This window comes from Emys orbicularis, chromosome 1 (assembly GCF_028017835.1).
Source record: "Emys orbicularis isolate rEmyOrb1 chromosome 1, rEmyOrb1.hap1, whole genome shotgun sequence".
Taxonomy (NCBI): Eukaryota; Metazoa; Chordata; order Testudines; family Emydidae; genus Emys; species Emys orbicularis.
The window spans coordinates 241,450,798-241,478,711 of record NC_088683.1 but is presented as its reverse complement, the minus strand read 5'-3'; the positions used below and the strand labels follow the sequence as shown (position 1 = coordinate 241,478,711).

Below are 27,914 nucleotides of genomic sequence, written 5' to 3'. Positions count from 1 at the left end.
TTACAGAGCAGGGTGGGCATTGTCACCTTCTTTATCACACCAGCAAAACGGGAATGTCCCACAGCACGGCTGCAGCCAGGGCTTCCACATAATGTTATACAAAGAGAGCTGCTGTGGGACTGGAGTCAGCGTCTGGCGATGCTCCTGAACAGTTCTTGCTATTCTGCTTATTACTGTGTCAAACAGGGGCTCAGTGCGAGGTGATAGAGGTTTGGCCTCAGACGGGTCTCTCGAGAGATCAAAGAGTAAAGGGGGGTCATGATGGGTTACACCTTCCCCAAAACATGGGCAAATTCCTCTTCCATAACACGCTCCAGCACCCTCTGGATGGAATATTGGGGTCACATAATGAGCCTTCCACAGTGCACCACCTGGAAGGAGAGAAACCAGATATAGGGACCAAATGATGAGTATAACATAGCACTATAGTATTTGAGAGTGCTCCTTTAAGGAATACAAAGACATTTACCAATGAAAATATACAAGGTTACAAGGCTTCTTAAAATCCTTCAGAACAGATACTGATTTTGAAGGCACTAGACATTGTGGAGATGAAAACTTCTGTAGGATGGTACAGTACGTGTTTTCATTAAACTTCCGCTTACATCTTTTCTCTGTTGATTGCAAAGAGTCCTTCGTAGTGGTGCACCTTCTGCTGGCATCAGACATCATTACAACTTCCATGCCAGTTTTGACTTGACAAGAACCTCAGAAGTCAATCCATAGATTCCACAGAACTTGGACCAAGCACAGACAACTTCACTGAGGTTATGTCTACACTACGCAGCTTTTAGCGACAAGCCGTGCTGCTAAAAGGCGCACAGTGTAGCTGCTCTTTGTTGGCTATCCTGCTGACAAAAATCTTCCACCCCCAACAAGCGGCATTAGCGTTGTCAGCAGGAGACCACTCCTGCCGGCAAAACTTTTGTCTTTTGGGGTGTGTGTTTTTTTTAACACCTCTGAAAGACAATTTTTTTGTCATTCAGTTGCCAGTGTACTAAGTGGACTAAGTATTATTGCAAAAAAGTAATCAGTTAGGGTTGCTATGATGACTGCTCCTATGAGGAGAAAATATTTGCTAGAATTTGTATCCCTCATGGGGAGAGTGTCTATACTCACTGTCCTTTTGGTGCCATCGCACCGCGTGTAAGTATGACCCACAGTAGTGAAACATGAACTCGTGCTCTGACTGTTGAACTTTTCCTTGTAGTAAAGGCATCAGGTTCCGGCCATCAACTACCCTGATGTGATGGAGATAAGAGAAGTCACCAAACTGGGACAATAAATATTGTATTTATTACTCACTCTGCAGTAAAAAATTCTTAGTGCCACTGGCACTACATCTACAGATTGTTTACATGTTTATCTGTATATAATTTCCCTGCTGCACTTGTCCTACATTTAGAACAGCTATTAAAGAAGTTAAGCAAATACTGTAAATCCCTAAATAAAATGCTTTTTAAAACAAAAATTCAGACTTATCCCATTGAATAGTACACAAACAGTTTTTACAAAGACTTAGTTCTTATGGAAAACTAAGACCCCTATTCAGGAAAGCATCCCTAATGAGAACAGCACTTAAGCATGCTTTCCTGAATAGGGATGGATTTAAGCACATAAGTGCATCCCTGAATTGGGGCCTAAATTAGTATTTAATAGTTTTCTTGTAATAACGCTGGCGAGTAATTTTTTCTCTCCTATGTATAAGCATTTCTAAAATGTATTTCACAAATGGTATCTAGGTAAATTTTTCCGATACTTTACTTTTCCCCTTTTCTCCTAGAGCAAAATTTTCAAAAGCAGCTAAGTGACTTAAGAGTCCCATTTTTAAGGCACTTAGGTGCTTTTGAAAATATTACCCCTGGCGTGTATATTTCTGACACTTCTGCAATTAGGAGCAGTGTGGCATTCGGGGGATAGCCTCCCCACTCACAGCTTTCACCACACTCTAGTGGCGGTGAGTGTGGGGATATTGAACAGTAGGGTTGAAATCCTAATCCCACTGAAGTCAGTGATAACTCTCTCATTGACCTCAAGGGGACTAGGATTTCACCCTAGAGTATACTGCCTTTCACAATACCAGTATTCTGCTGGCAGATGGCTGCCTTTCAGTTGCTAAAGGACCACAGGGCATCCACTTTCTGGCAACGGAGTAGTCAAGCCTAAGTGATCAGGAGAATGGGATTACAAATTGCAATTCCATTCATTTTGCCAACTCCCCCCTCTGTTACATCCCTTGGGGTAAGGGCTGAGGCAGAGAGAGATGCTTTGGCCTCCTCCACAGACAGGAGGGTCATGGGTGGGCAATATTTGTAGGACAGAGAGCACTGCACTTGGCAGATTAAGTATATGGAAAGTAGATTCTGGACTGCCTGATTCTCTGCCCGGTGATGTGAGAACACATCTAGGCCTCTATAGGAAGTATGTTGGGAGCTCTCCTCACAAGATTTATCTTGCTCAGGGAGAGGAGCACATTTCACAGAACATGGCTGCTAAAAAATGGGTTATAGCTGCACGGACCAATAGAAAGAACTGCTCTTTTCTCATGGGGGCACAGCTAGAGAAAGTCTCTCCACTCCATCTAGCGCTTGTTGTGGGAGAGCAAACAGCAAGGAGAGACATGGATAGAAAAAACACATGCTTTGGAAGATAAGATGTAAGGAGGAGGAGGGGCTACAGAGAGGGTTATGAGGAGACATTTATGGGTCTTTGTGGTGCGGGAGGGAGGAAAGCCTTCTACAGTTTCCACAGAGCCTAGCAGGAATTGTCGCAACCCCTATATGGAACTCAGTCCCTTCCCTCTCGTCGATTTCCACCACAAGCCTCACTACTCATAAGGGCCCGTGTGGGGTCCATGTATGTCTGTTTGGCCCCTGCACTTCTATTACCCTAAGTGTTTTTAATTGGATATACGTATACACTGTAATAAAACAACCAGGGCTGGCTCCTATCAGCTGATTCGGGCAAGCAGGACTCGGGCTGCAAAATTGCACTGTGATGCTGTATGATTGGAAAATGACTGTTTATATAATTAATATTGCCACTTGTTATGCAATTGCAACAAATCTTGTACAATGTATGTCATGTAAGGTGTTAATGGAAAAGTTATGATTTGATGAGTAGGATTATTCTGTTTATACGCATGTATCATTTTGTATCTGAAGTTATGAATATTGGCTACATAGATCTATATTTCAATTGTGTTTGCTCCTGGGATAACACCCACAAGGCAGTTTACGTCCAGGCTAGCCAACACATTGTGAATGAACTATTCAAGTTGATGGCCCATTAAAAGAACACTTAATTCTCACAATGGGCCACAGAAAAAGCTTGTCTCCACCTGGTTAGCCTTCCTGTAGACACTTTAGCCAGAATACGGGTAATGGCTTCTATGAGTCATCAAAGCATGCAAGGGCATGTGACCCTGGACTCCATCTTGTGCCTGTAATTTTCCACAAAGTAAGACTGAGAGCAGTCCCTCAACAAGGACCCTGGAAGCATCTCCATTTTGCCTCTTTCCTGCTCTGATCTCTGGACTATGGATTTACACTAAAAAGAGCATTCCAACCAATGGACTGAGGACCTTCCAATCGTTTGGAAGTTACCAGAGACTTTACAAGCCAGCAGTCTGTAACATCACAGCTACAAACCTGATCCAAGAACTTTGCAATGTATGTATATGATTTCTTTGACTACTTTAACTCTCTCCTTCTTTTCTCTTATAAACAAACATTTACATATTAGATACTAAAGGATTGGCAACAGTGTGATTCTTGGGTAGGATCTGAGTTATATATTGATCTGGGTATGTGGCTGATCTCTTGGGATCAGAAGAACCCTTTGTTTAGTGAAATTGGTTTTCAATAACCACTCATCATAAAGGCTAGTGTCTGGATGGTGAAATAAAGGCTGGGATGCCTAAGGAGACTGCATTTTTGATTTCTTTTTAACCAGTGTGGTGAGACAGAAGTTTACTTTTGTCACTGGTTTGGAATATCTAATGATAGAATAACCACCAGCTTGGGGGTGAGTCCAGCCTATTTCACAGCAGTTTGTCCTCTGAGGCACGGTGACATGCAATGTAGGCTTTTGGGCTTGGGCTAGAACCTGGGATCTGAGAATCAAGGTGGGAGGGTTTCAGAGCCCGGGGTCCATTCCATTTACACAACAATGTTATAGCCCCACAGTCTGGGCCCTGAGAGCCCAAGTCAGCTGACATGGGCCAGCTGTGGGTGTTTTATTGCAGTAGTAGACATACTCTTAATTAGTTCATTTCATACTCTCTGGGGTTTCCTTGTTCTGACAATTATCCTACCCCTATGCGCTACATGCTATAACCCATAGTAATATCCCACATTATGATTGTATAGCAGCAACATAAACCATCAAAGCCCATTGCTTAGTGCATACCACACTATGAATGTAAAGTTTAGCAAGAGCATAAGCAGCAATATTGTCATTACAGATATAGGGAGTGAATATATTTTGTTGTCTCCTTACCTGTCCTGGGGCACAATCCCTCCACCCAGGTGAGCCACTGTGGGATAAATGTCCATAAGGCTTGTAGGTTCATCAATAACTGTGTCAGCAGGAAAGACTCCTGGCCACCTAAGTATCCCTGGCACACGGATGCCTCCTTCCCAGCCTCCCATGCCTTTTCCACCTAGAGCAAAGTGACATAACAGTTATGACTCATTAACAGACATTAGACTTGTACATGAAATTAGAGACAGATGGCAGCAACACATTGCTCATCCCTAAGGTTTAATTCAATGGTTAAGTTCTGATTTCATAAACTTCAAGAGGGATACACAGAATCACTCAAAAAATAAAAATCAAACACACCCTCCAAAACTGGGAAGGTGTGTGTTATTAATGTCTTGACTTGCAGCGTGGGATAGATGGGAAAATGGGCAAGCAAGCTTTCAAATATATGTTCTTCGGCAATAATTTTCTTTCTTTTTCCCCTCACAAAGCTCCTCCTGCACTCAGCTGTTAGTCTACATCCTTTTGTCGGGTCAGAATGGGGTGACAGGAAACTTTTGAGAGCCTACACCAAATAGCCCCATGGCCTAGCAAAAAGGGAGGGACTGGACACTCTCTGAGAACACACAAGACTGAAGGGTATGAAATATGTCTTAAACAGCATTTAAAGAGCCTCATCCCCCATTTTAATTCAGAGTTTCAGTACAGACACTGGTTCTGTTTAGACATGGGCTAACATTTTCAAAAGTGACTCTTGCATGTAGGATTTAGTCACTTAGGAGTCTAAAACCTAAGTGCCTATTTCACTTTTGAAAATGAGATTTAGGCTCCAAAGTCACTTAGGTGGTTTTGAAAAAGTTACCCAAGAACTTCAAGACCAGAAACATGAATCTGAATAATACAAAAGCTATCATATACCCTTATTTGAACTTTCAGTCAAATGATTTTCCCTAAACACATAGTACACAGGAATCAGGCAGCTATAGAGAGAATAAGAATTCTACACAGATCAAGCATCAGGATGCTCAGACTGCCTACGTGCTGAAGAAAAGATGTGTATTGTGGCACAGTTGGGTACACCCAATATAGCCATCAGGTTTCCATGTCTTTTAGCTGCTCGCCATTGCAACCTTGTTTCCCCCTGCCCTCCAAATCCCATCAGACTCATTCACCAAATCTATAACGTACTGCTTCCATTCAATGGCAGCAATCAGAGCCAATTTACTGTCCAACTGCATGAGGAAGAGCCAGGAGCTAGCAAAAGTTCCTCCTCCCCCTCCCCGAAAACAGGCGAACTCTCCCTTTCAGTAGTACACAATTTCCACCGCTCAGGGAGTCACAGTTTCAACTCTTTGCCCCTGGCTGTGTAGTTGGCAAGTGCTACACTAAAAATAAGGCCAGGTTGCAAAATTAATACAAGCTGCAGTTTGAAAAATGAAAACATTTACATTCTTTCTGATTGGCATTTGTCTTGTTTAGAGTATACTGAAAGCAACAAAACCGTGCAGTGATTGCCTTCTCACTGTAAGGGACAGCACACTCCTCCTTTCCTTTTCTGTTCTGATTACCCATGTATCTGTGATTTCTGGGGCAAAATAAGTAACCATAATTGAATTTGTCTGACTGCATGGAAATCATTCACATTTACTGTCTAGTAGGAATGATTCCATAAAATGCCATTGAAGCTTGTGAATGTCAAGAGCTTGTGTACACAAAGAAGAAAGCTTTTTTTGGTACCACTTCTCCTTACTGTTTTCCCTCGCTCTCTACAAAAGATCAGTTAATAACTAATTTAATCCAAATATTTTTCTCTTCCATGAAGTCTTCCATCCAAGGAACAAATATTGATTTACAGGCATTATGCAAGCTTCACAATACTATTGTGAGACAGGCAAGTTTAATACCTTAATTTCAGAGAAATGAGATGCAGCACAGAGAGATTAAGTTTGCTGTCCATGGTTACACATGACATCTGTGCTAGAACCAGGAATAGAAACCAACTCACATTGAACCCATCGGTGTTAGTCAAGCAAATTAATTTTCTATTGCATTTCTTAACTTAAAAGAAATCGTACCGTATTTCTTACCTTTATATATGCCATTCCAGCCACCTAGCTGAGTTTTTCCTTCTTGAGCCTCCAATTGTCCTCCATGGTCAGAGGCAAAATATGTGAATGTGTTGTTTTTCAAATCTTCCTTGTCAATAGCATCAAGAATTTTGCCTGTAAATTAAAAGAAAGACAGAAAAACAGTCAAAAGTTTGCTATGAATCAAACAAAAAGATCAAGTTCTAATTAAAATGATTAGGGAACTAAAGCTTTGCAGAGCCCTTGCAGAAATCTTTAATAGCTTTTAAGACTCTAAAAGCTTGGTTGATATCAGTATTGCACCTTTTAAAATCCACTGATACATTTAAAGAAAATCTCTTTCATAAAGGACACTTACCCACCAACCAATCCATTTCTTCTACATTGTCTCCATATAAACCGTGTCTGCTCTTCCCAAGAAATTTCTCCGTGGTGAAAAGGGGTGTGTGAACATGTAAAAAGGAAACGAAGAGGAGGAATGGTCCATGCTTGTTTCTTAAAAAATTAAATGAATATTTTTGTTGTGCACTTGGAAAATTCTAGAAGCTTTCACATTCACACATGCACACACATAGATTATAACTAGAACCACATTCATCCTGACATAATGCCATTGACCTCAATTTGGCTGGTCCACGGAGCATTGTCTCTCGTAATGTGCACAATGGATGACACTAGCTATTTTGGGGGGTAATGTCTCTCCCCAGAAGGGTTTGCATTACCATGCACCAAACAGTACACTGTTACCCCGATATAACGCTGTCCTCGGGATCCAAAAAATCTTACCACGTTATAGGTGAAACCACGTTATATCGAACTTGCTTTGATCCGCCGGAGCGCACAGCCCCGCCCACCTGTAGCTCTGCTTTACCGCGTTATATCCGAATTCGTGTTATATCGGGTCACGTTATATCGGGGTAGCAGTGTATATATTTTCAAAACAATTGCCTTAGTGAGAACAATCCCAGAACCTCCTCACAAGAGGGCTTTACCTCAACACAAAATTTAGCTATTTTCCACTGCATAGTAAAGAGAAAGAGAGAGTGTGGCACCATGGAAGGCTGTAAACTGAGTGAAAGAAAAAAGAGGGACACATGATAATGGAACAGTTAGGCAGAAATAAATGTCAGACTTCAAGGTGTAAAACAGTTATCACATGTAGTCAGGAAGGGTAAATTTTTCAAAAACACCCCTATGACTTAGGCTTCTAACTCCAATTTTCAATGCAACTTAGGCACCTTTACTTACAAAAGTATTTAGATGCCTAAAGATGCAAATAGATGCCTAGAGGAATTTTCAAAAGTGCCTAAGTGAGTTAAGCATCTAACTGAGTGGTGGGCAAACTGCAGCCCGCGGGCCACATGCGGCCCATCAGGGTAATGTGATTGCGGGCCATGAGACATTTTGCTGATGTTGACCATCTGCAGGCCCGGCCCCCCGCAGCTCCCAGTGGCTGCAGTTCACCGTTCCCAGCCAATGGGAGCTGCGGGAAGCAGCAGCCAGCACGTCCCTGCAGCCTGGTACTTCCTGCAGTCCCCATTGGCCGGGAACGGTGAACCGCGGCCACTGGGAGCTGCGGGGGGCCAGGCCTGCGGACGGTCAACGTCAGCAAAATGTCTTGCGGCCTGCAATCACATTACCCTGATGGGCCGCGTGCGGCCTGCGGGCTGAGGTTGCCCACCACTGACTAACTCCTACTGAAACTCTTTCACTGAAAGTCAGTAGGACACAGGCTCCTAAGTGCCTATGCCACTTTTGAAAATGGGACTTAAGCACTTTTGAAATTTTTACCTGAAGTTTTGTCTGCTATGTATAGCACAGTACAGTTATCTGGATGTCTCACGGGGCTTTTTGTAGTTTGTTCCCTTCCAGATGAGCACCAAAGGGGATGAGCTGCTGCAGGAGGCAGGATACCTGACCAAATAGATCAAATGGTCAGATTTACTATGGTTAATTTGTCTATATTCTTATGTAAAAAAAATAAAGATGTCTGAAAGGGAGTAAGAGCAATATAAGCCAGAGAGAATAGCCTAGCAACCACTGTAGGAGAATTGCTGGATTATGTAGTGCTGGACCAGAAACAGCCCTCCATTAACAGAGATGGGGGGCTGGCAAGAGAAAAAGAGCAGCCTGAAAGCGAAAAGATGGGACAACAGGCTAGTAGTGGGGGTGGGAGGGAAACAATAATGGAAACCTAAAAAATAAGTAATTGCCAAAGAGCATGTTTTATTTGCAGCAGTCTTGTGCTGTAACGGTGCCACTCTTCACTGGTACAGTGGAGAGTATAGACCATCAGGCTGCAGCCCATCACAAGCTCTCCATAAAAATTACTTATTCTCTCACTACAGCTTTTCAAAAGCATTTACGTGACTTTGGAGCATGCACCCCACCGATTTTCACTGGGACTTACGAGCCTAAATCACCTGGCACTTTTGAAAATCCCACCCATATGGGTCACCAAGATGGCCCCAATTCCGCAGTGACTTACACCTCAGATGATACCATGGACTTTGGCCCAGCAGTCTTTCATGATAAATATGAAGAGATAGATTTAGTTAGGAAAAAAAACTTTTAGAGTTTGTCTGATAGCTGGGGAAGCTACACAGTGTTGTTTTGCAAATAATAAAAAAATTGAAAAATGAGGCCTTAGTCACATATGTCACCTGGTTAAAACCTCTCTTATTTGAAAAGCTCCAGGTAGTTGAAAAGCTCCAGGATTGCTGAAATAAAGTCGAATCCTTGGTGTACTCATTTGTTGTCAATACTCAAAATGCTCTCCCCATTAACATGTCATTCATACTGGTACTCTTTTCTTGGCTCCAGAAACCAAGTCAGTGAGCATGTGTTTGTGGGCAGAAATTTCTTATGTGCTTCAAAAATATTTGAAAAAGAATTATCCAGAGACATTAACAGCTTATGCAAAAAAAACCACTTGCACCAAGGATCTTAAAAACACTCCTGGGATCTTGTCTCCTTTAAGAAAAAAGGAAGGCCTTTAGTTACCTTTCAATAAATGAAACTGCTTCTTTAAGCACAAGGGCAGCCGTCCTTTCCAACTTCATAGGTTGTTCAGTAATGTCATAGTTCCTCATCAGGATACAGTTCCAATATCGCACAAATCCATAACTGGAGTACCAGGAAGTGAAAAAAAGTGAGCCAGCTAAGGCAAAGCAGGCAACTATTTTCCAGCTGGTGGAGATCAAGCCAGTAAGCTTTCCAATGGTAACTGTGAGCACAGCAAGGGCAATTATTTGAGTGTAAAGCCAGAGTTTGGCTTGAAGGGCTGCATCCAACTCGGGAGGTTTGTTTTTCTGACAGTTGTTTAGAAGAGTAAAAGGCATGCCATAAAAATAATCAAAACCATGGTTTGAAGGGTGGTGGCAGTGATCATTGAGGGCTTCACAGTTCATACCCTGATGCCACTTCCCTGAAAGTTAAATAAACAAAGAAAGGCAATTGTTAGGGCTGGGATTTTCAAAGAAGCCTTAGGAGAGATAAGTGGCAGTTGGGCACATAAATCCCCTAGGTTCCTTTGAAACTCCCAGCCTAGAACATTAAAAAGCACTTGTAAAAGATGGAGTTAGCACGCCCTGCAATGCACATACCTGCTGTGCACGACTTGGAAGAAGAGCCACGGATTTCCCTGTGTTTGCAGTCTTTTATTGTGCTTGTCTTATCACAGGCCCTGAATCTAAAAAGGGATCTTCACAGGTGGATCCTTGCACCTATGGTGGAATTCCAGTGAAGCCAGCAGAACTCCATATTGGCATAAGAGTTTTTGTAGACTCTGTAGGGGATCCTGGGGCCATAGACTAAGCTACCCAGGGAAGGGATTTGTTTTGTTAAAAATATTATTCTGCATCTATGCAGCCATAAAAGCAATGAGTACTGAAACATACTGCAGGAAACACATGTATCAACATTTGTAAAATAATAGTTTTCCACAAATGTAGGCAATTGTAACTACACCTCTACCCCAATATAACGTGACCCGATATAACATGAATTCGGATATAACGCAGTAAAGCAGTGCTCCGGGGGGCGGGGCTGCGCACTCCGGCAGATCAAAGCAAGTTCGATATAACATGGTTACACCTATAACGCGGTAAGATTTTTTGGCTCCCGAGGACAGCGTTATATCGAGGTAGAGGTGTATAATAAATGTAAAGGTGAAAGGAATGCCACTAGTTTGCTATAATATAACTCTTCCCCCAAAATGAATACCTGTTATTCTTTCAATTTTGGCATATGGCAATGTGCGATTCCGTTTATATATAACTCACAAAAAACTATGTTAAAAGAACATTTTTAAGATTGCAAAGGCAAGCACTAAAAAGTTATTCCTAAACAAAGAAACATTTCTTATGTCCAAGTGCATTTAAGAAGGTTTATAAATCCACATGCAATGGTCTATCTAAACTTAATTCCAAAATCCCTGTGCATTATAAGCCCCCTCCCCAAATAAGTCTTCTCATGTTGTCAGACCCATACCAGTATCCAATCCTCAGTGGGAGAAATGACTAATCTTTCATCTGTGTAAACCAGTATTACCTCCTAATCCCAAATTCTAACAGAAAATGCCTGATTTTCCTCTTGTTACAAATCCAAAAAAAAATATGAAAGATGAATTTGCAAGCATTGCAAACTTTTTTCTTGTTGACTTGATATGCACAAAGAATTGCTTCCAGTTTATACAATCTGAACACAGATTCTAGTAAAGGCATGTCTACACTGCAGCATAATCCTGGGCTCAGACTCAGGCTTGAGTCCAAATCCTCCTTCCATCTACATCCAAATCTCTCAGACTCGTGGTCAGACCTAGGGGTTTAGGACCTTCTGGAGCTGGAGGGTCCAAGCCTTTGTCAAGCCAGGATCCAGAGTTAGAGCCCTATTGCTTTGCAGTGTAGACACATCCCTGGTTAACTCATGTCTTGTGAGTCCACCAAAAGTATCCTACAATTTCATGGACCGACTTCCTTTGCCTTCTCTATCCCAACAATCTCCAATCACCTCTAGTGAAAAACAGAAGCCACCCCTTTTGGCGAGCAGCAGAAGCTCATCAAGTCAGCATTAAACCTACCATTGTTTTCTGACCACCAAGCTACAAATACCATCAAAGAACCTTCTGTGTTTGCAACAGAAACTGAACAGAACAAGTCTTTTGCAAAGCGTGCTGCCTAATGATTACGGGAACACAGCCAGATTTTGGTGAATCTCTGGTGAGAGGCCAGTAAAACCGTAGATTTTAGTAAGACTACCTGGAATTATCCCACATATCAGCAGATAGCTAAAAAGCTTGCAGCACTGCAAATTTTCTGGACTGGTGAGCAAGGCAGGGAGAGATTAAGAGGCTGAAGAGCAAGTGCCGGAAGACCACGGACCAGAACTGCACCTCGGGTAACTCGCCAGCCAAATGCCCATTTTATGAGGTGTTTGATTGAGTGCTGGGCACTGTGCCCAGCACGGAGCCAACTGTGCTGCACAACGACGTAGTCAGCCGAGATGGTGCCCTCCTGGCTCCTGAATCCATCATGTGAAATTCTTCATGCAAAAGTTCTGGATCCACTGCTGGTCATCCCAGTTCTTCATGAAGATGAGATCCCACCAGTCTGTGCTTGTGACCCTGTGTCAAAAGCGCCGGTGTACGTGGGGGCAATCAGAGGCTATACCGAGTGTAGTGAGCAGCATCAGCCAGTGAGAGTCTACCATGCCTGGGTACTCTGCCTTCTCTGCTTCCTCCTGCTCCATCCTACAATCAGTCAGGTGCCTTTGGTGGGTCAGAAAACACCACCAAAATGTCCACCAGTGTCTCACAGAAGCTCTGCCCATTTCCTGACACAGGAGTGTAAGCACAAGCAAGGGAAGTTCTTCAAAAGGTGCCTCCTTCACGTTGCTGGCTCCAGTAGCTCAGAGCACACAAACCACAATGACTCCTCGGCAGGCTGTGTTGACGGGCTGTACTTCCTCTAACATGCAGGGTGGACAGTCAAGTTTTCCCACAGTGCATCATAGTCAAAGGGCTAGAGCAACCACATTTTGGGAGGGCGCTAGAGAGTCTGGGATATGGCTGGTTTGACTTGGGGATGTGTGCTGCAGTGTAGATGCCAGAGCCCCAGTTTCAAACCCAGATTAGAAAATTGTTAACATAGGGTTAAGAATCAGTGTAAATGCTCAAGCCCCAGGTTTTCAGCTCACTCGAGTTCCACTAGCCCTGGGATTACCCTCAGACTGTAAACTCTTTGAGGCAGAGACTGTTTTTTTTCTTTGTTTGCATAGGAATCCCTGGTCTATGACAGGACACAGGTGGTACTGAAATACTAATTATTATTAATAATAAGAAACTGCAACACAAATTCAAAAGAGCATTTTGTACAGCATGACAATTATCATCGACAACACACACACACTGTCCTATTCTAAAAAAGACCACATACAGGACAAAAAAATATAGATCCATTTAAATATGCTAACTCGGGTGTAGGAACAGTCACACCATCTATCTTTTTGGGTGCTAAATGTTAAATAAAAGATAAATAGAACTGTTGACAGTAGAAAATTATTTTCGTCCAAAAATAATGTAAACAGGAGCCAGATATTCAAGATAACAGAATACAGCGGAGCTGGTGCAATATACTGTAAAGTACTGGGTGACATGAAAAATACACGCTGTTATTATAAAAGTTGTGTCAGTGATTAATTTTTAACTAATGCAACCCCACTTGGCTCATCTCTCCTTAAGATAGTTCAATTGTTAATCTAATGCAGGAAATAAGTTACTCAATTTCTCTTAATTCTTTTATACTTGTCAACCAAAATTCTACAGTGACCATAATAGCTCTTTGGATGTCATAATACTGAAAATACTCTAGCATGATGCCCTGGGAAAAGGGCATATAGAAGCCCTCCCCACCTCAGCTAGAATAGAAAGCCCTAAATTCAGCCAAAACTGTATTGTTCCTCCATCCAAGCAGGCCTCCCCATGATACAGCCCATTTTCTCAGGGCTAAATCATTTATCTAGTGCACAGCCTAAAGAGCAAATAGAGCTCTCAATGTTCTTAAAAATGAAGTTTGCAACTATGTTAATACTAAATTTGGTTGCTCCATTACCTCACTTTCGGGGGAGGGATAGCTCAGTGGTTCCAGCATTGACCTGCTAAACCCAGGGTTACGAGTTCAATTCTTGAGGGGGCCACTTAGGGATCTGGGGCAAAAATCACTACTTGGTCCTGCTAGTGAAGGCAGGGGGCTGGACTCGATGACCTTTCAAGGTCCCTTCCAGTTCTGTGAAATAGGTATATCTCCATATATTATTATTAATTTAAAAAAATGTGGGTTACCACATACTTGGGTATGTATTAACACCAGAACATTCTGAAAGGTTCACACGTCTCAAAAACTTTAGATCCAAGATGGCAAAGGTGGAATAGCACACTAGATCATATCAAAATTCACCTTGCGATCAAGTAAGACAAGATGCGAGGAATCTTCCGTCAGTGTCAAGAAGCAGACAACTACCTGAAGAAGGATAATTTTAATTCACTGACAGAGCCAACGGCCAAAATGAAATTGGTCACTGAGTTTGTACTGGGAGCTGTTAAGACGCCATTTTTTTCTTGCTGAGAAAATATCTGAGTTAAAAATAACCTTTACAGAGGAAAAAAATTGAAGGTGATGGTTAGCAAGTATGGAACAGTCCAGTGAAAGGGTGATATTCATCTAAATGAATCAGCACAAAAATATTCTGATGAAAAATCAAAATATTCTCTTTTTTCCATGATGATTCGTCAATAAGCAAATTCAACTGATTTCATGTCCTAGGATTTTTTGGCATCTCTATTTGTGTGTCTATATACTCAAATTTTAATATTTGCTTTTATTCTGTGATCTGTAAATAAATAAATAAATTCCTGGATTAGTCTTCAGACCTCTTCAGAAAAAAGCACCTGCTCGTCTCACCTATCATTACGGGTTACAAAGGCAAACAGTACCAATGACTTGACTTCTAGGCTATACCATCAAACACTTAAATAGTACTTCACATTTTCAAATGCTACTTAATAATCCAGAGACAGAACAAGCTATTTCTGAACACGGCTGGGCTCACCTATCTATGAGTGGGGAACATATTATATTAGCCAGTTATGTACTACCTACTTGCTGTTAATTTCTATATCCCTTTCCCCCTCTAAAGCCAAATGAAATGTTTAAAGTCCTTCCTTTGTTGGATGTGTGTCTCTCTCTCTATATATATATCAAAGGAAGCACTGACAGAGTTTTGTTAAGCTTTGGAAAAGTGGTGTGCTGAGTCTTCATTTATTCACTCTAATTTAAGGTTTCGCGTGCTGGTAATACATTTTAACGTTTTTAGAAGGTCTCTTTCTATAAGTCTATATTATATAACTAAACTATTGTATGTAAAGTAAACAAGGTTTTCAAAATGTTTAAGAAGCGTCATTTAAAATTAAATTAAAATGCTGATCTTACGCCACCAGGCTGCTCAGCTCGCTGCCAGCCTGGGGTTCTGTTCACCTAGGCCGGCAGAGGGCTGATCAGGGCCTGCGTCCGGGACCCCAGACCTGGGGGCGGGAGTGTTTCATGGGTCAGGGCAGAGGGCTGGGGGAGGGGGTTCAGGGCAGAAGTCTGGGGTGTGTGTGTGGGGGGATTCAGAGATCAGGGCAGAGGGCTTGGGGCTGTGGGGGGTGCAGGGCAGAAGGCGGGGTGTGGGGGGTTCAGGGCAGAAGGCTGGGGATGTGTTGGGGTGTGGGGGGTTCAGGGCAGAAGGCTGGGGGTACGGGGGGTGCAGGGCAGAAGGCTGAGTGTGTGGGGGGGTTCAGGGCAGAGGGATGGGGCTGTGGGGGTGCAGGGCAGAAGGCTGGGTGTGTGTAGGGGTGGGGAGGTTCAGGGCAGAGGGCTGGGGGTGTGGGGGTGCAGGGCAGAAGGCTGGGTGTGTGTTGGAGTGTGGAGGGTTCAGGGCAGAAGGCTGAGTGTGTGGGGGGGTTCAGGGCAGAGGGATGGGGCTGTGGGGGTGCAGGGCAGAGGGATGAGTGTGTGTTGGGGTGGGGGGGTTCAGGGCAGAGGAGTGGGGGGTGCAGGGCAGAAGGCTGGGGGTATGGGCGGTGCAGGGCAGAAGGCTGAGTGTGGGGGGGGGTTCAGGGCAGAGGGATGGGGCTGTGGGGGTGCAGGGCAGAGGGATGGGTGTGTGTTGGGGTGGGGGGGTTCAGGGCAGAGGAGTGGGGGTGCAGGGCAGAAGGCTGGGGGTATGGGCGGTGCAGGGCAGAAGGCTGAGTGTGGGGGGGGTTCAGGGCAGAGGGATGGGTGTGTGTTGGGGTGGGGGGGTTCAGGGCAGAGGGATGGGTGTGGGGGGGTTCAGGGCAGAGGGATGGGGCTGTGGGGGGAGCAGGACAGAGGGATGGGTGTGTGTTGGGGTGGGGGGGTGCAGGGCAGAAGGCTGGGGTGCTTGGCTCGTGGGGGTGCTCCCAGCCCCCTGCCCTGAGTGGCTCAGGGCAGGGGGCTGGAAGGGATATGCCCTGTTCCACCCCTTTCCCCCAGGATCTGTCCCTACCTCTGTCTGCAACCTCTACGGAGCTGTGTGCACGCTGCCGCTCTTCCCCCTCCCCCTCACTAGGGCCATCAGCTGATTAGCCAGGGATGGAGAGGAGGCGGGGCAGGAAAGCACCACGCTGGGGGAAGAAGCGGGGGAGGGGGGACGCTTGGCTGCCGCAGAACCAAGCTTCTGCCTCCTGCCCCCGCAGGGGAGAGCGGTGGGCATGGGGGGCTGAGTGGGGCTGGGGGCCGGGACTGCGGCAGGGAGCTGCGTACCACTCAAAATCGGCTCGCGTGCCGTGTTTGGCACGCGTGCTGTAGGTTGCCGACCCCTGCTATAAGGTATTATTACTACTATTATTAATATAGACACCTGCATTTATTAATTAGTTATTTTTTTCACCTGCTCAGGAGCTACACGTGTGACTGACAGACAGTTGAGAGAAAATAAAAACCCAAACAGTCTCCCAAAAATCATTCCTGTGCCAACTCATAATAAAACATATTCCTACATACCTATAAGTCCCGTGGTGTAACCCTGCTGACGCAGCACCTTGGCAAAAGTGGTTTCATTTACAGGAAGTCCTCCTGACCCAGCATTCCACTGCAGGGCACGATACCCATTACTGGAAGCCATGCCTGCAGTACATAACAAAATACACCTAGTCATTTTCTGCTTGATTTTTCATTGTTTTCATTGCTTAGGCCACACTCCTGCCAAGATTTAAGCAGGGTTAGGTAATATCTTTTATTGGACCAACTTCGGTTGGTGAGTGAGGCAGAAGAGCTCTGTGTTAGCTCAAAAGCTTGTTTCTCTCACCAATGGAAGTTGGTCCAATGAAAGATATTACCTCATTCACCTTGTCTCTCTAATGTACTGGGACCAACACAGCTATAACTACACTGCATAGAAGATTTATGCATGTACTTAACTTTGAAACTAATGGAACTATTCATGGAGCATAAAGTACAGCCACATAAGTCTTGCAGGATCAAGGCCATAAGAATAAAAAGTAGAAGTCCCAAATTGTTTATATACTAATGTACGTATTTGCACCACACTCATTATTGCGGTATCAAAGCACTTCAATGAGTCAAGGACAAAGCAAGACAATATTTTACAATAAACAAATAATATTTGGCACTGTTTTTTGCATCGGAGAGGAGGGATGGCCCATGCTTTAGGGCATTAACCTGGGAATTGGGAAGCCTGGGTTCCACTCCCTGCTCTGTCACTGACAGCTCTATCTAGTACCATGTGACTTGCAGAATTGCTAAGATTGTACTTATAGCTAAGAAAAGGGGGGGAGAGGGAGGGGAAGTGATCCGGGGAAATAACAAACCGGTTAGTTTGTCCTCAGTAGTATACAAGGCTTTATAACAAATTGTGAAGGACAGAATAATTAAATTAAAGGAGGTAAATGATAAAGGGGATGTAATGCAACAAAGGTTTGCCAAAGATAGATCATGCAAGTCTCACCTGATTTTTAGAGAAAATGACTGATTTTTAGATAAAGGAAGTGCAGTAGATCTAATATACTTGGACTTCAGTAAACCATTTGGCATGGTACCACATGAGAAATTTTTAGTTAAATTAGGGAAGGTGGGGATCAGTATGAGCATTGTAAGGTGGATGAGGAATTGTCTAAAAGGGGAGAAGGCATCAGGTTGTGCTGAAAGGTGAATTATTGGACCAGAGGGAGGTTACTAGTAGAGTTCCTCAAGGATCAGTCTTGGGACCAATCTTATTCAATATTTTTATTAATGACCTTGGTACAAAAAAGTAGAAGTGTGCTAATGATGATCATTTGCTGATGATACATAGTTGGGAGGCATCAATATGGAGGAGGATTGGAATGTTACACAGGAAGATCTGGATGACCTGGAAGACTGGAGTGATATAAATGGGATGAAATTCAACATAATACACTTCGGTCTAATAATAAGAATTTCTGCTACAAGCTGAGGTCTCATCAGTTGGAAGCGACAGAGGAGGAGAGAGACCTGGGTGTGGGGTCAACCACAGGATGACTATGAGTCACCAACGTGATGTTGCTGTGAAAAAGGCAAATGCAATCCTAGGATGTATCAGGTGAGGCATTGCCAGTAGAAATTGAGAAGTATTAATGCCATTGGACAAGACCTCATTTGGAATACAGTCTGCAATTCTAGTCACCCATGTTCATGAAAGATTAATTTAAACTGGAACAGGTGCAGAGAAGAGCTAATTGAATGATTGGGAATGGAGAGCCCATCTCATGAGAGGAGACATGGCTTGTTTAGTCTAGCAAAAAGGTCAAGAAGGAATATGATTGCTCTCAATACATAAGGGGGTAAATACCAGGGAAGGTGAAGAGCTATTTAAGCTAAAGGACAATGTCAGCCCAAGAACAACAGGAGTACTTGTGGCACCTTAGAGACTAACAAATTTATTAGAGCATAAGCTTTCGTGGGCTGCTGAGCTGGAATTGATATGCAAACTAGACACAATCAACTCAGGGCTAAATAGGGATTGGGAATGGCTGAGCCATTACAAACATTGAATCTATCTCCCCTTGTAAGTATTCTCACACTTGCTTCTTATCATACTGTCTGTACTGGGCTATCTTGATTATCACTTCAAAAGTTTTTTTTTTTTTTTTTTCTCCTCTCTTACTTAATTGGCCTCTCAGACTTGGTAAGACAACTCCCACCTGTTCATGCTCTCTGTATGTGTGTATATATATCTCCTCAATATATGTTTCACTCTATATGCATCCGAAGAAGTGGGTTGTAGCCCACGAAAGCTTATGCTCTAATAAATTTGTTAGTCTCTAAGGTGCCACAAGTACTCCTGTTATTTTTGAGGATACAGACTAACACGGCTGCTACTCTGAAGCCCAAGAACAGTTACATATAAACTCACCATGAACAAATTCAATCTGGAAATTAGAAGAATGTTTCTAATCATCGGAGGGGTGAGGTTCTGGAACAGCCTCCCAATAGGCATTGCAGGGGCAAACAACTTAACTAGTTTCAAGAGAGATCTGGACAGATTTATGAGTGCAATTGTCTGACAGAATTACTTGTGATGATAGGGGAATCTCAGTAATCCTGGGGCTGACATCTGGTTTCTGTCTTATGTTCCTAAAGCTCATGCTTCAGGCTTTCAGCTGGCCACCTGCAGGGGTCAGAAAGGGAACCCCACACCCCAGTGTATTTTGTTAGGAGTTTTTTTTGTTTGTTTTTTAATCTTCCTCTGAAGCATCAGAAATGGCCAAACTGGAGATGGGACATTGGACAGAGTGGGCCAGGGCTCTGAGGTGGCACCAAGCATTCTCTCTCTCAGGTGTGTGGCTGGCTGGTTCTTGCTCACATGCTAAGAGTCAAAACGATACTATATGAGTAGTTGGGAAGGAAGTTTCTCCCAGTCAGATTGGCAGTGACCTTGGGGGGGTTTCACCTTCTTCTGCAGCATGTGGGTCACCTGCCAGAATTTTCTGGGTATATCTCACTCAATCTTTTTCATATCACTGCAGGGGCCGCAGGCACTGGTGCACTTCGTCCCTCTTTATTCTCTGCCTGCGACACATAATAGTCTCCTGTGGGCTGTAATCCTTTGGCCTAATTTCAGTTGTTGGGTTTACTCTGCGGGTGCTGGGTGGTGTTGGTGGCCTGTGATAAACAGGAGCTCAGACGAGGTCGTCCCTTCTGGCCTTAGTCTTGTTTTGCCTCAGTTCCCCTATCTGGGTAATACTTTCCTACATTGAAGGTTGCAAGACACTCAGTAATGCCTTGCACTAATGGGGCCAGATAGATCTCTGAGTCTCAAAATTCATCACAAACATCAATTAAGTCTCATGACACCCTTGTGAGGCAGATAAATATTATCCTCATACTGCAGGAAGGAATGAAACCCAGTCCCTAGGCTTTAAACACAAAAGTATACTTATCTCCTCCATGTCTTTGGCTTACACAAGTTTAGGCAAGCTAAGACCAATGTCAAATCTGCATACCACACAGTTTATAACTCTCACATATTTTGTGCTAGTGTTCACATTTATATCAGCTTAAAAGGCACTTCTATAGTTCTGTAGTTAGAAGACCTGCAAATGACATATGAGTATATGATAAAGACACGACCATTCAAAACAGCACAGGGAGGTCAAGTTCTTCCTCAAGAGACTGCCAGGACTACAAAGAACAATTAGCTGTCAACAATATCTTGAAAAGCTAAAAGTTAACATATTTGGTCTCTTTATAGTGTCAAATCACAACTAGAGTCTATAAAATAGCTGATATTCTCATCTGATAACAGCCATTTGCTCCCTTGCAATGTTGACCTAAAATAAAAGAATTTCTCTATTTTTGTATAATTTTGTGATCTTCCACTCCATTCAGAAATTATTATGGTATGTCAATCACCCACTGAAAAAGATTTTAAATAAATGGGAAGGGTTTTCAAAACTGTCACAGCTTGACCATTGCTCATTAGGTTTTCCCTTCGTCCATAGCTTTCAAGCTCAGCAGAACACTAAAAAGTGGACATAGCATACTCTGTAAAAGTTAAGGATGTGAAGAATCTCATTTTACATAGGCATCTTTTCAATCCTACTGTAATACACTTAAATGCAACTCTCACTTTTCTCATATAGTTATGCTGAAGGTTTGTAAAATGATGTTAACCCCCCACCCCCAAAAGTTCATTGTTTACCAAAAGTTACGATCGGAATCTGAGATACCAGCAATAGAGTATTTTCTTCTACTTAGGATAGAAAATTACTGCAGTATTTTCTATTTCACTATTTGAGGACTGTTTGATAGATGTTGACTTGTTACTTATGACCACCAGAGCTCAGCTGTTTACATAGACAGCATTGTATCACTAAAAATGTGCCCAACCTGATCTGATGGGGTATCTGCCAGTCAGGAAAGCTGCTCTGCTTGGGGTACAAAGTGGAGCTGCAGCAATGTGCTGAGTAAGTTTCACCCCTTCCTTGGCCAGCCGGTCAATATTAGGGGTCCTACAAAGAACAAACAAGAGAGGCATATGTTAACACAAGTAGGTAGCAAGTTGAAGGATACGTACATGAAACTTATTACAAGATAAATCAAAACTAACTCAGCTTTCAAATGGTTTCCCTGGAAGCATTGCTCTTTTATGCTATATGTACTTTAAGAATGTGTTTGGTACAGTGCTGAGGAGCCTTTCACCACTAGAGAACTAGGACCAAATTCATCCCTGAAGTAACTCCACTGCTTTGAATGAGTTACCACAGGTATAAATCTGGCTACTGGTTTCAAATATAGCTTAATCTGCAAAACTGAAACGACTGCAATTATACGTGTAAGTGGGATGATGAACATAGAAGGGATTTCCCATTCAAATGCTTACAGTAGAACCTCAGAGTTACAGACACCCCGGGAATGGAGGTTGTCTGTAACTCTGAAATGTTCGTAACTCTGAACAAAGTGCAGTTCGGCTCCAGTTCCAGCAGCTGACACGCCAAGCCAGGTTCCGGCAGCAGCTGAACCCCCTCCTCAGTGCCTGCAGCTTCCTTGCAGGGAGCTTCTTTCCCTGGGTCGGACTGCAACTTTGTCCCCCTCCCAGCCAGGGCAGGGGTGTGTGAAAACAGCACCCCCCTCCCAGCTGGGGGAAGGGGGAAGATGTGAAAGCAGTGCAGACCCCAGTGCTGCTCTTGATCTGCTGGCTGCCTTGGGCTGGCAGACCCAGCATCTTCACTCTTAACTATAAGTGGCTGCCCCGCATCTGAGGGTTGGGGTGGGATGAGTTGAGGACAGGCATCCCAGATGTGCCTACCTTTAAGATGCAATACAGGCACAGTACAGTATTTGTTTTCTCTCTTTTTCTTTTGTCTCCACTGCTGCCTGATTGGTTTCTTCTGCTTTCACATGGTGTCCAGTTGACCAGTCAGTCCATAACTCTAGTGTTCATATCTTTAAGGTTCTACTGTATGTCACTTTTAGCAGCCATTTTATAATGCTATATTTTGGAGTTCACTGAACCAAAATCTCCTATCAGGTATGTGGAGCTTTTGTGAGCCAAGCAGTTACTGTTCAGTGTTGACACTACAGATTATATATGGCAGCATATAATAATATAGTTACACAATGATATTTTTATAAGGTTCTAACTCTCCCAGGAGGTAGGACTGCAGCAGTAGTAGGAGGGAAACAGGCCTTCCAGACCTTCCTACCTCCATCAATGGCATATCTGGACAACGGGGACAGGAAGTCTACAGTGCTCCTTTCTGCAACCTCGGCACCGCCATGTGAGGAAAGAGGCCCCCCTACCACCTCTCTTGGATCGCCTATAAAAAAGATGGTGCTTCTTCAGGAGGAACACGCCCTTCTGCTGCTGCTACACACCCAGGCTGACTGGGAGAGTACAGGCCTTGTGGGCCATCCCTCATGAGGAAATTAGCGAGTGCCAGCCCACAGGATGCCACCCACAGTGGGTGGAGGCCTCATGTGCCCGGAGAAAGGAGTGAGAAAATGGATGAGGGTTGGAGGAAAAGCATAGCACAGAAAGACCAAGGTTTATAGATAAAAAAAAGTAGAAGTGGGTAAAGTGTAAGATATATGTAGAGATAGACAAGGGGTAAACAATAATGATACAAGAAGTAGTCAGAGGTTAATGGACAGAAAATAAAAACTATGAAGTGGGTTCTAGCCCACGAAAGCTTATGTCCAAATAAATTTGTTAGTCTCTAAGGTGCCACAAGGACTCCTCATTGTTTTTGCTGAGACAGACTAACACGGCTACCACTCTGAAACCAGAAAATAAAAGAAATTCAGATCAAGTGGAAATAATAATGTTGCTTCCTTCCCCCATTTCTTTTTTTATTGTTTATGTAGGCCCTAATCCCACAAATGCATACACATGGGCTTAGCTATATGTGAGCTGGCCCCATTGACTACAAGAAGACTACTCATATGTATCAAGTTAAGTACATGCGTGAGTGTTTGAAAGACTGGGGCCTTGGACTGTAAAGTCATTGGGGCTGGAGCTTCTCTTATTTTATGCCTGTAAAACATGTAGCTTACTTGAAAAAATTAAACACATACATATAGTAATGAGAGAGCCTTTACCTTATGGTATTGTTTCCATAGCAACCTATGTCTCCAATCCCAAGATCATCTGCCATTATCAGTAAAATATTGGGTTTAGAATCCACAGCCACACTCATTTCACATGTCTTTGGAAATATGCATAATGCCAGCAGAGCAGTCAGGTAGCTCCTGAAATATAGTAAAACAACTTAAGTTGTTACCCATATGAACCACTGTACTGTTCACAAGGGAAATGCTAATATGATTCAAGGTTTGAATTAACTTAGGACAAAACGTAGCCCCTGCCTCCACGGCCGAGGACAGTGTTGCTGGCAGCGGGTCTGCTGCATGAGGAAGTGGGGGACTAGATACAGGGGTGGGTGTAGAGCAGGGGTGAAAGTAACTTAAATGACTTACCAGTACGCAGGGCGGCCGGGGTCCTGGACAAGGTGGGGGGTGGGTGGCTCTGGGCCCCCAGAAGGGGCAGAGCCTTGGGCAGACGGGGCAGGGCTGGGGCCAAAATCCCCCAGCCAGACCTTCGGCACTGCCCAGCCTGTGCCGATTCAAAGGGCCTGGGGCTCCAGCCACAGGCACGGTAGCAGCGGCGCTGTCCGGGAGCCCTGGGGCTCCAGCCGCTGGTGCGGTAGCGGTAGCCAGGAACTCGACCCTTTAAATCGCCACCGGAGCCCCGGGGTAGTGGCGGCGGGGGCTGGGAGCCCGGGGCCCTTTTAAATCACGGGGCCCCGGGGCAGCTGCCCCAATCAGCGGCCCTGCCGGTACGATCGGCACTTTCTTACTGGTATGCTGTACCGGACCATACCAGCTTACTTTCATCTCTGGTGTACAGCTAAACTCCACAGGGCCCGCTGTGAACAGGAGGCAGCAGGGCAGCAGCTCCATTGTTGTGTGTACCATCCCATCTGTTCCTCTCTTCCACGTACTGGTCTCCCTGACCCCAAGTAGGTTACTCTAGTCATTGGGCTGCCTTTGTGGAGGAGCTCTGCAAAAGTCTCTCACTAGGGGCCTGTATGGGTATGAGGATTCCTTATCCCATTTACCTGACTTTCATGCTGGCCACAGGATTATAGTCTGAGGGTAAAATTTTCAAAACACAAGAACTAGGGAGTCACCAAATGAAATTAATAGGCAGCAGGTTTAAAATAAACAAAAGGAAGTATATTTTCACACAACGCACAGTCAACCTGTGGAACTCCTTGCCAGAGGATGTCGTGAAGGCCAAGACTACAACAGGATTCAAAAAAGAACTAGATAAGTTCATGGAGGGTAGGTCCATCAATGGTTATTAGCCAGGATGGGCAGGGATGGTGTCCCTAGCCTCTGTTTGCCAGAATCTGGGAATGGGTGACAGGGGATGGATCACTTGATGATTACCTGTTCTGTTCATACCCTCTGGGGCACCTGCCATTGGCCTCTGTCGGAAGACAGGATACTGGGCTAGATGGACCTTTGGTGTGACCCAGTATGACTGTTCTTATGTTCAAAATTGACTTAAGCTCCTAAATCCCATTTTTTCACACTTTCTATTATACTAAGTATGTCTGTCTTGAACAGGGTCAGCTCTTGAAGAGTTCTCAGCTGCTCCAAATGTCAGTTAAAGATTACATTCCTTGAGCCTGACCCCACATTTCTCTCTCTACCAAAGTCCCTGGTGAGGGAATCAGTAATTTTGCTGGAGTAAGGACAGAAGCAGGTCCATAGTACTGCACGAGAAAAGAGTCTCCCAATATCAATCCAGTTCTAAGCCTTTAGCTTTTAAAGGATTGCTGTCAAGTTGTTTATTCCAAAAATATGATGTATGGAAAGAATAGCTGTCCCCTCACAAACAAGCTGGAAACAAAAACATAGTTAGAAACAATTCAATGGTATAAAAGATTAATCTGCTTCATACTGCAAATAAGGAACATGCTGCTGCAGCCACTGAATTGTTTGAGAGCAAAGTTCTTGTCCTTATGCAATTGTCTATTAATAATTTGTGGCTTTGTATTGTCATGTGAGAAACTTGGGTCTGGACGCAACTTTGAGAATTCCACGTACTCATATTACTTGTCCTCAGGAAGGGAGGCTGCTGATCACAGTGCAGTTGAGGATAGTTCTTAAAAGTTACACCATGTTGTACTGGTGTTATGAACTCCTACAAAAAGTGATACGATAATAGCCGTGCAAGGTAATGGAGGGTAATACATTATACCGGAGGAAAAATAACAGCCCCTAGGAGGACAGGTTAATTCATGCAGGCATTTTTTTGTCTAAAATGGACAGACAGGAATAACTCTCCCTTCTCTCCTACTACTAAAATCAAGGCAGTATGATTTTATAAAAGCTGCTTTTATTAATATCTACAGGTGTCCTAGCCCTTAATGTTTGCACATCACAACCCTCTAAATATTTGTCCATGACACTGGAGTTATCAACCCAAAGTAAATTCCTGCTCAGGGTAATTGAATTTTGCTGCCTAATGTATGGAACAAGGGCATTGCGAGATCTAATTACTTTTTGTTGGAGTAGGCTAGGGTAAAAAGGAAATGTGAAAGTGGAATGTACCATGTGCAACAATATTTTTATTGTTCATTCATCCACAGCATGCATAACCACTCATGTTTCTTAAAGAACATATGTGGTGTCAAAACATTACCATATCCTCTTTTAATAAAAACCCGAACTGTCCCTTCTAGTTAATTTAGGGTGAGAGATGGCTTGATTTTACAGGGACAGTCCCGATATTTGGGGCTTTTTCTTATATAGGCACCTATTACCCTCAACGCCGGCCCAATTTTTCACACTTGCTATCTGCTCACCCTAAGTTAATTCCAAGTGGAATGAAGCCTGCCATGAGAGATTGGCATCCTGCATTGCTTGTCTAATCACAAGTGAGGAACTGATCAATCTAGAAATGTGTACAAAAGGTTGAAGGAATAGGCTCCACAAACAAAAGGAACAGACTAGGAGAGAAAAAAAAGTATTTTAACGTAATGGAATTTTACAGGGAAAATTACAACACATGCAGAATTTCAGGGCAAGCATAGCTGCAAAATTCATCTGGATCTGCATCGCTTGGTAAGCTGGGCCCATTTTAAAGCAAAAGCATTTTAATACAGCTAAATACATACCAAAGTTATACATTTGGGAACAAGGAATGCCGGCCGGGCAATTGTGTCTTGGAAGGCAGTGACTGTGAAAAGGATTTAGAGATCATAGTGCACAAGCAACTGAACATGAGCTCCAGTGCGATACTGTGGATATACAAAAAGGGGAGTAGTGAGTAGGAGTACGGAGGTGATTTTACTTTTGCATACAGCATTAGTGAGATCAACACTAGAATACTGCACATAGTTCTGGTGTCCACATTGTAAAAAGGATGTTGAAAAACCAGAGAGAGTGCAGAAAAGATTACACTGATTCAAGGGCTGGAGAAAATATGACAGTGAGAGCCTTAAAAAGAGCTCAATCTGTTTAGCTTATCAAAAACAAGATCGAGAGGTGATTTGATTACAGTGCATACATACCTTCATGGAGAAAATACTAGGTACTAAATGGCTCTTTTATCTAGCAGAGAACAGAATAACAAGAACCAATGGCTGGATGCAGAAGCCTGACAAATTCAAATAAGAAATAAGGAGCATATTTTTAAGTGGCTGATTTACCATTGGAACAAACTACCAAGGGAAAAGGTCATGAAATTATGATGATGTCTTTCTGGCAGATATGCTTTAGCTTTACATAAATTATACTTTACATAAGCACAAGTAATTGGCCTCAATACAGTGATAACTGGGTGAAATGTAACAGCCTGTCATACACAGGAGGTCTGACTACATGACTGAATAGTGCCTGCTGGCCCTAAACTTTATTAATCTATAAACCTGCAGATTTTCCTTCAGATGGGACAGTAGGAAAAGAGAAGGGAAAAAAATCAGTGATAGAAACAAATGAGATGTATGAGGAAAATAGGGCAGGTAAGAGCAAAGTAATCAGAGAAGTACTACAGATCACATGAAATATATCTAGTGTGCAAAACTCTCAGATACACCAGTATAAATGCACAGTAAGTCCACTGATGGCGAAATTGAAAGCAAACTTTTCCCCAGTGTATCTGTGCTTCCCACCATCCAGCAAATCCAACTGGAAAGAGCTGAGTTTGTAGAGATCAAAGAAGGAAAGAGGAGAGGAAATAGGGATGAATTGCTATTTTCCTTTCTTAACACTGCTTACATGTTGTTTTCCACTGTTTATGACACAGTGTGCTAGGTCTGAAGGCAGCAGTTCTGATTAAGCAGACGATTGGAGACAAGGGCAGATAGGAGCTAGCAGAGAAGAGACATAAGAACATAAGAACGGCCATACTGGGTCAGACCAAAGGTCCATCCAGCCCAGTGTCCTGTCTGCCGACAGTGGCCAATGCCGGGTGCCCCAGAGGGAGTGAACTTCACAGGCAATGATCAAGTGAGCTCTCTCCTGCAATTTGACTTGAAAGCCAGACAAAAGTCAAGAAAAACAGACTTTTACTGCCTAGGGTTAACTATTTTGAAACAGCCTGTAAATAAAATTCTGCATTAAAACAGAATATGTCTCAAAAATACCTGGGAGCCTGTGCAGAGGGCACAAAGAATACAAAGCTCTGACCATGTTCCAGAGGACCTGGACTTACACACCTTCTGGACAAAGGAAAGGTCTCCGAATGCGACCCTTTGGTACAAGTGGCAGAACACTGCTGGCCGACCCCCAT

At 43.5% G+C, this 27,914-nt stretch overlaps 1 protein-coding gene across 1 annotated transcript; it reads right to left on the bottom strand.

The window, feature by feature from the left end:
- On the bottom strand, nt 1–27,914 carry LOC135887924 (arylsulfatase D-like). Its single transcript, XM_065415728.1, has 10 exons — nt 27,769–27,914; nt 23,210–23,359; nt 20,999–21,120; nt 16,634–16,756; nt 9,576–9,999; nt 6,931–7,067; nt 6,573–6,707; nt 4,501–4,663; nt 1,120–1,241; nt 1–371 (listed from the first exon to the last, which is right to left on the bottom strand). The coding sequence occupies exons 1-10, from the start codon at nt 27,912–27,914 to the stop codon at nt 1–3; spliced, it is 1,893 nt and encodes a 630-aa protein (XP_065271800.1).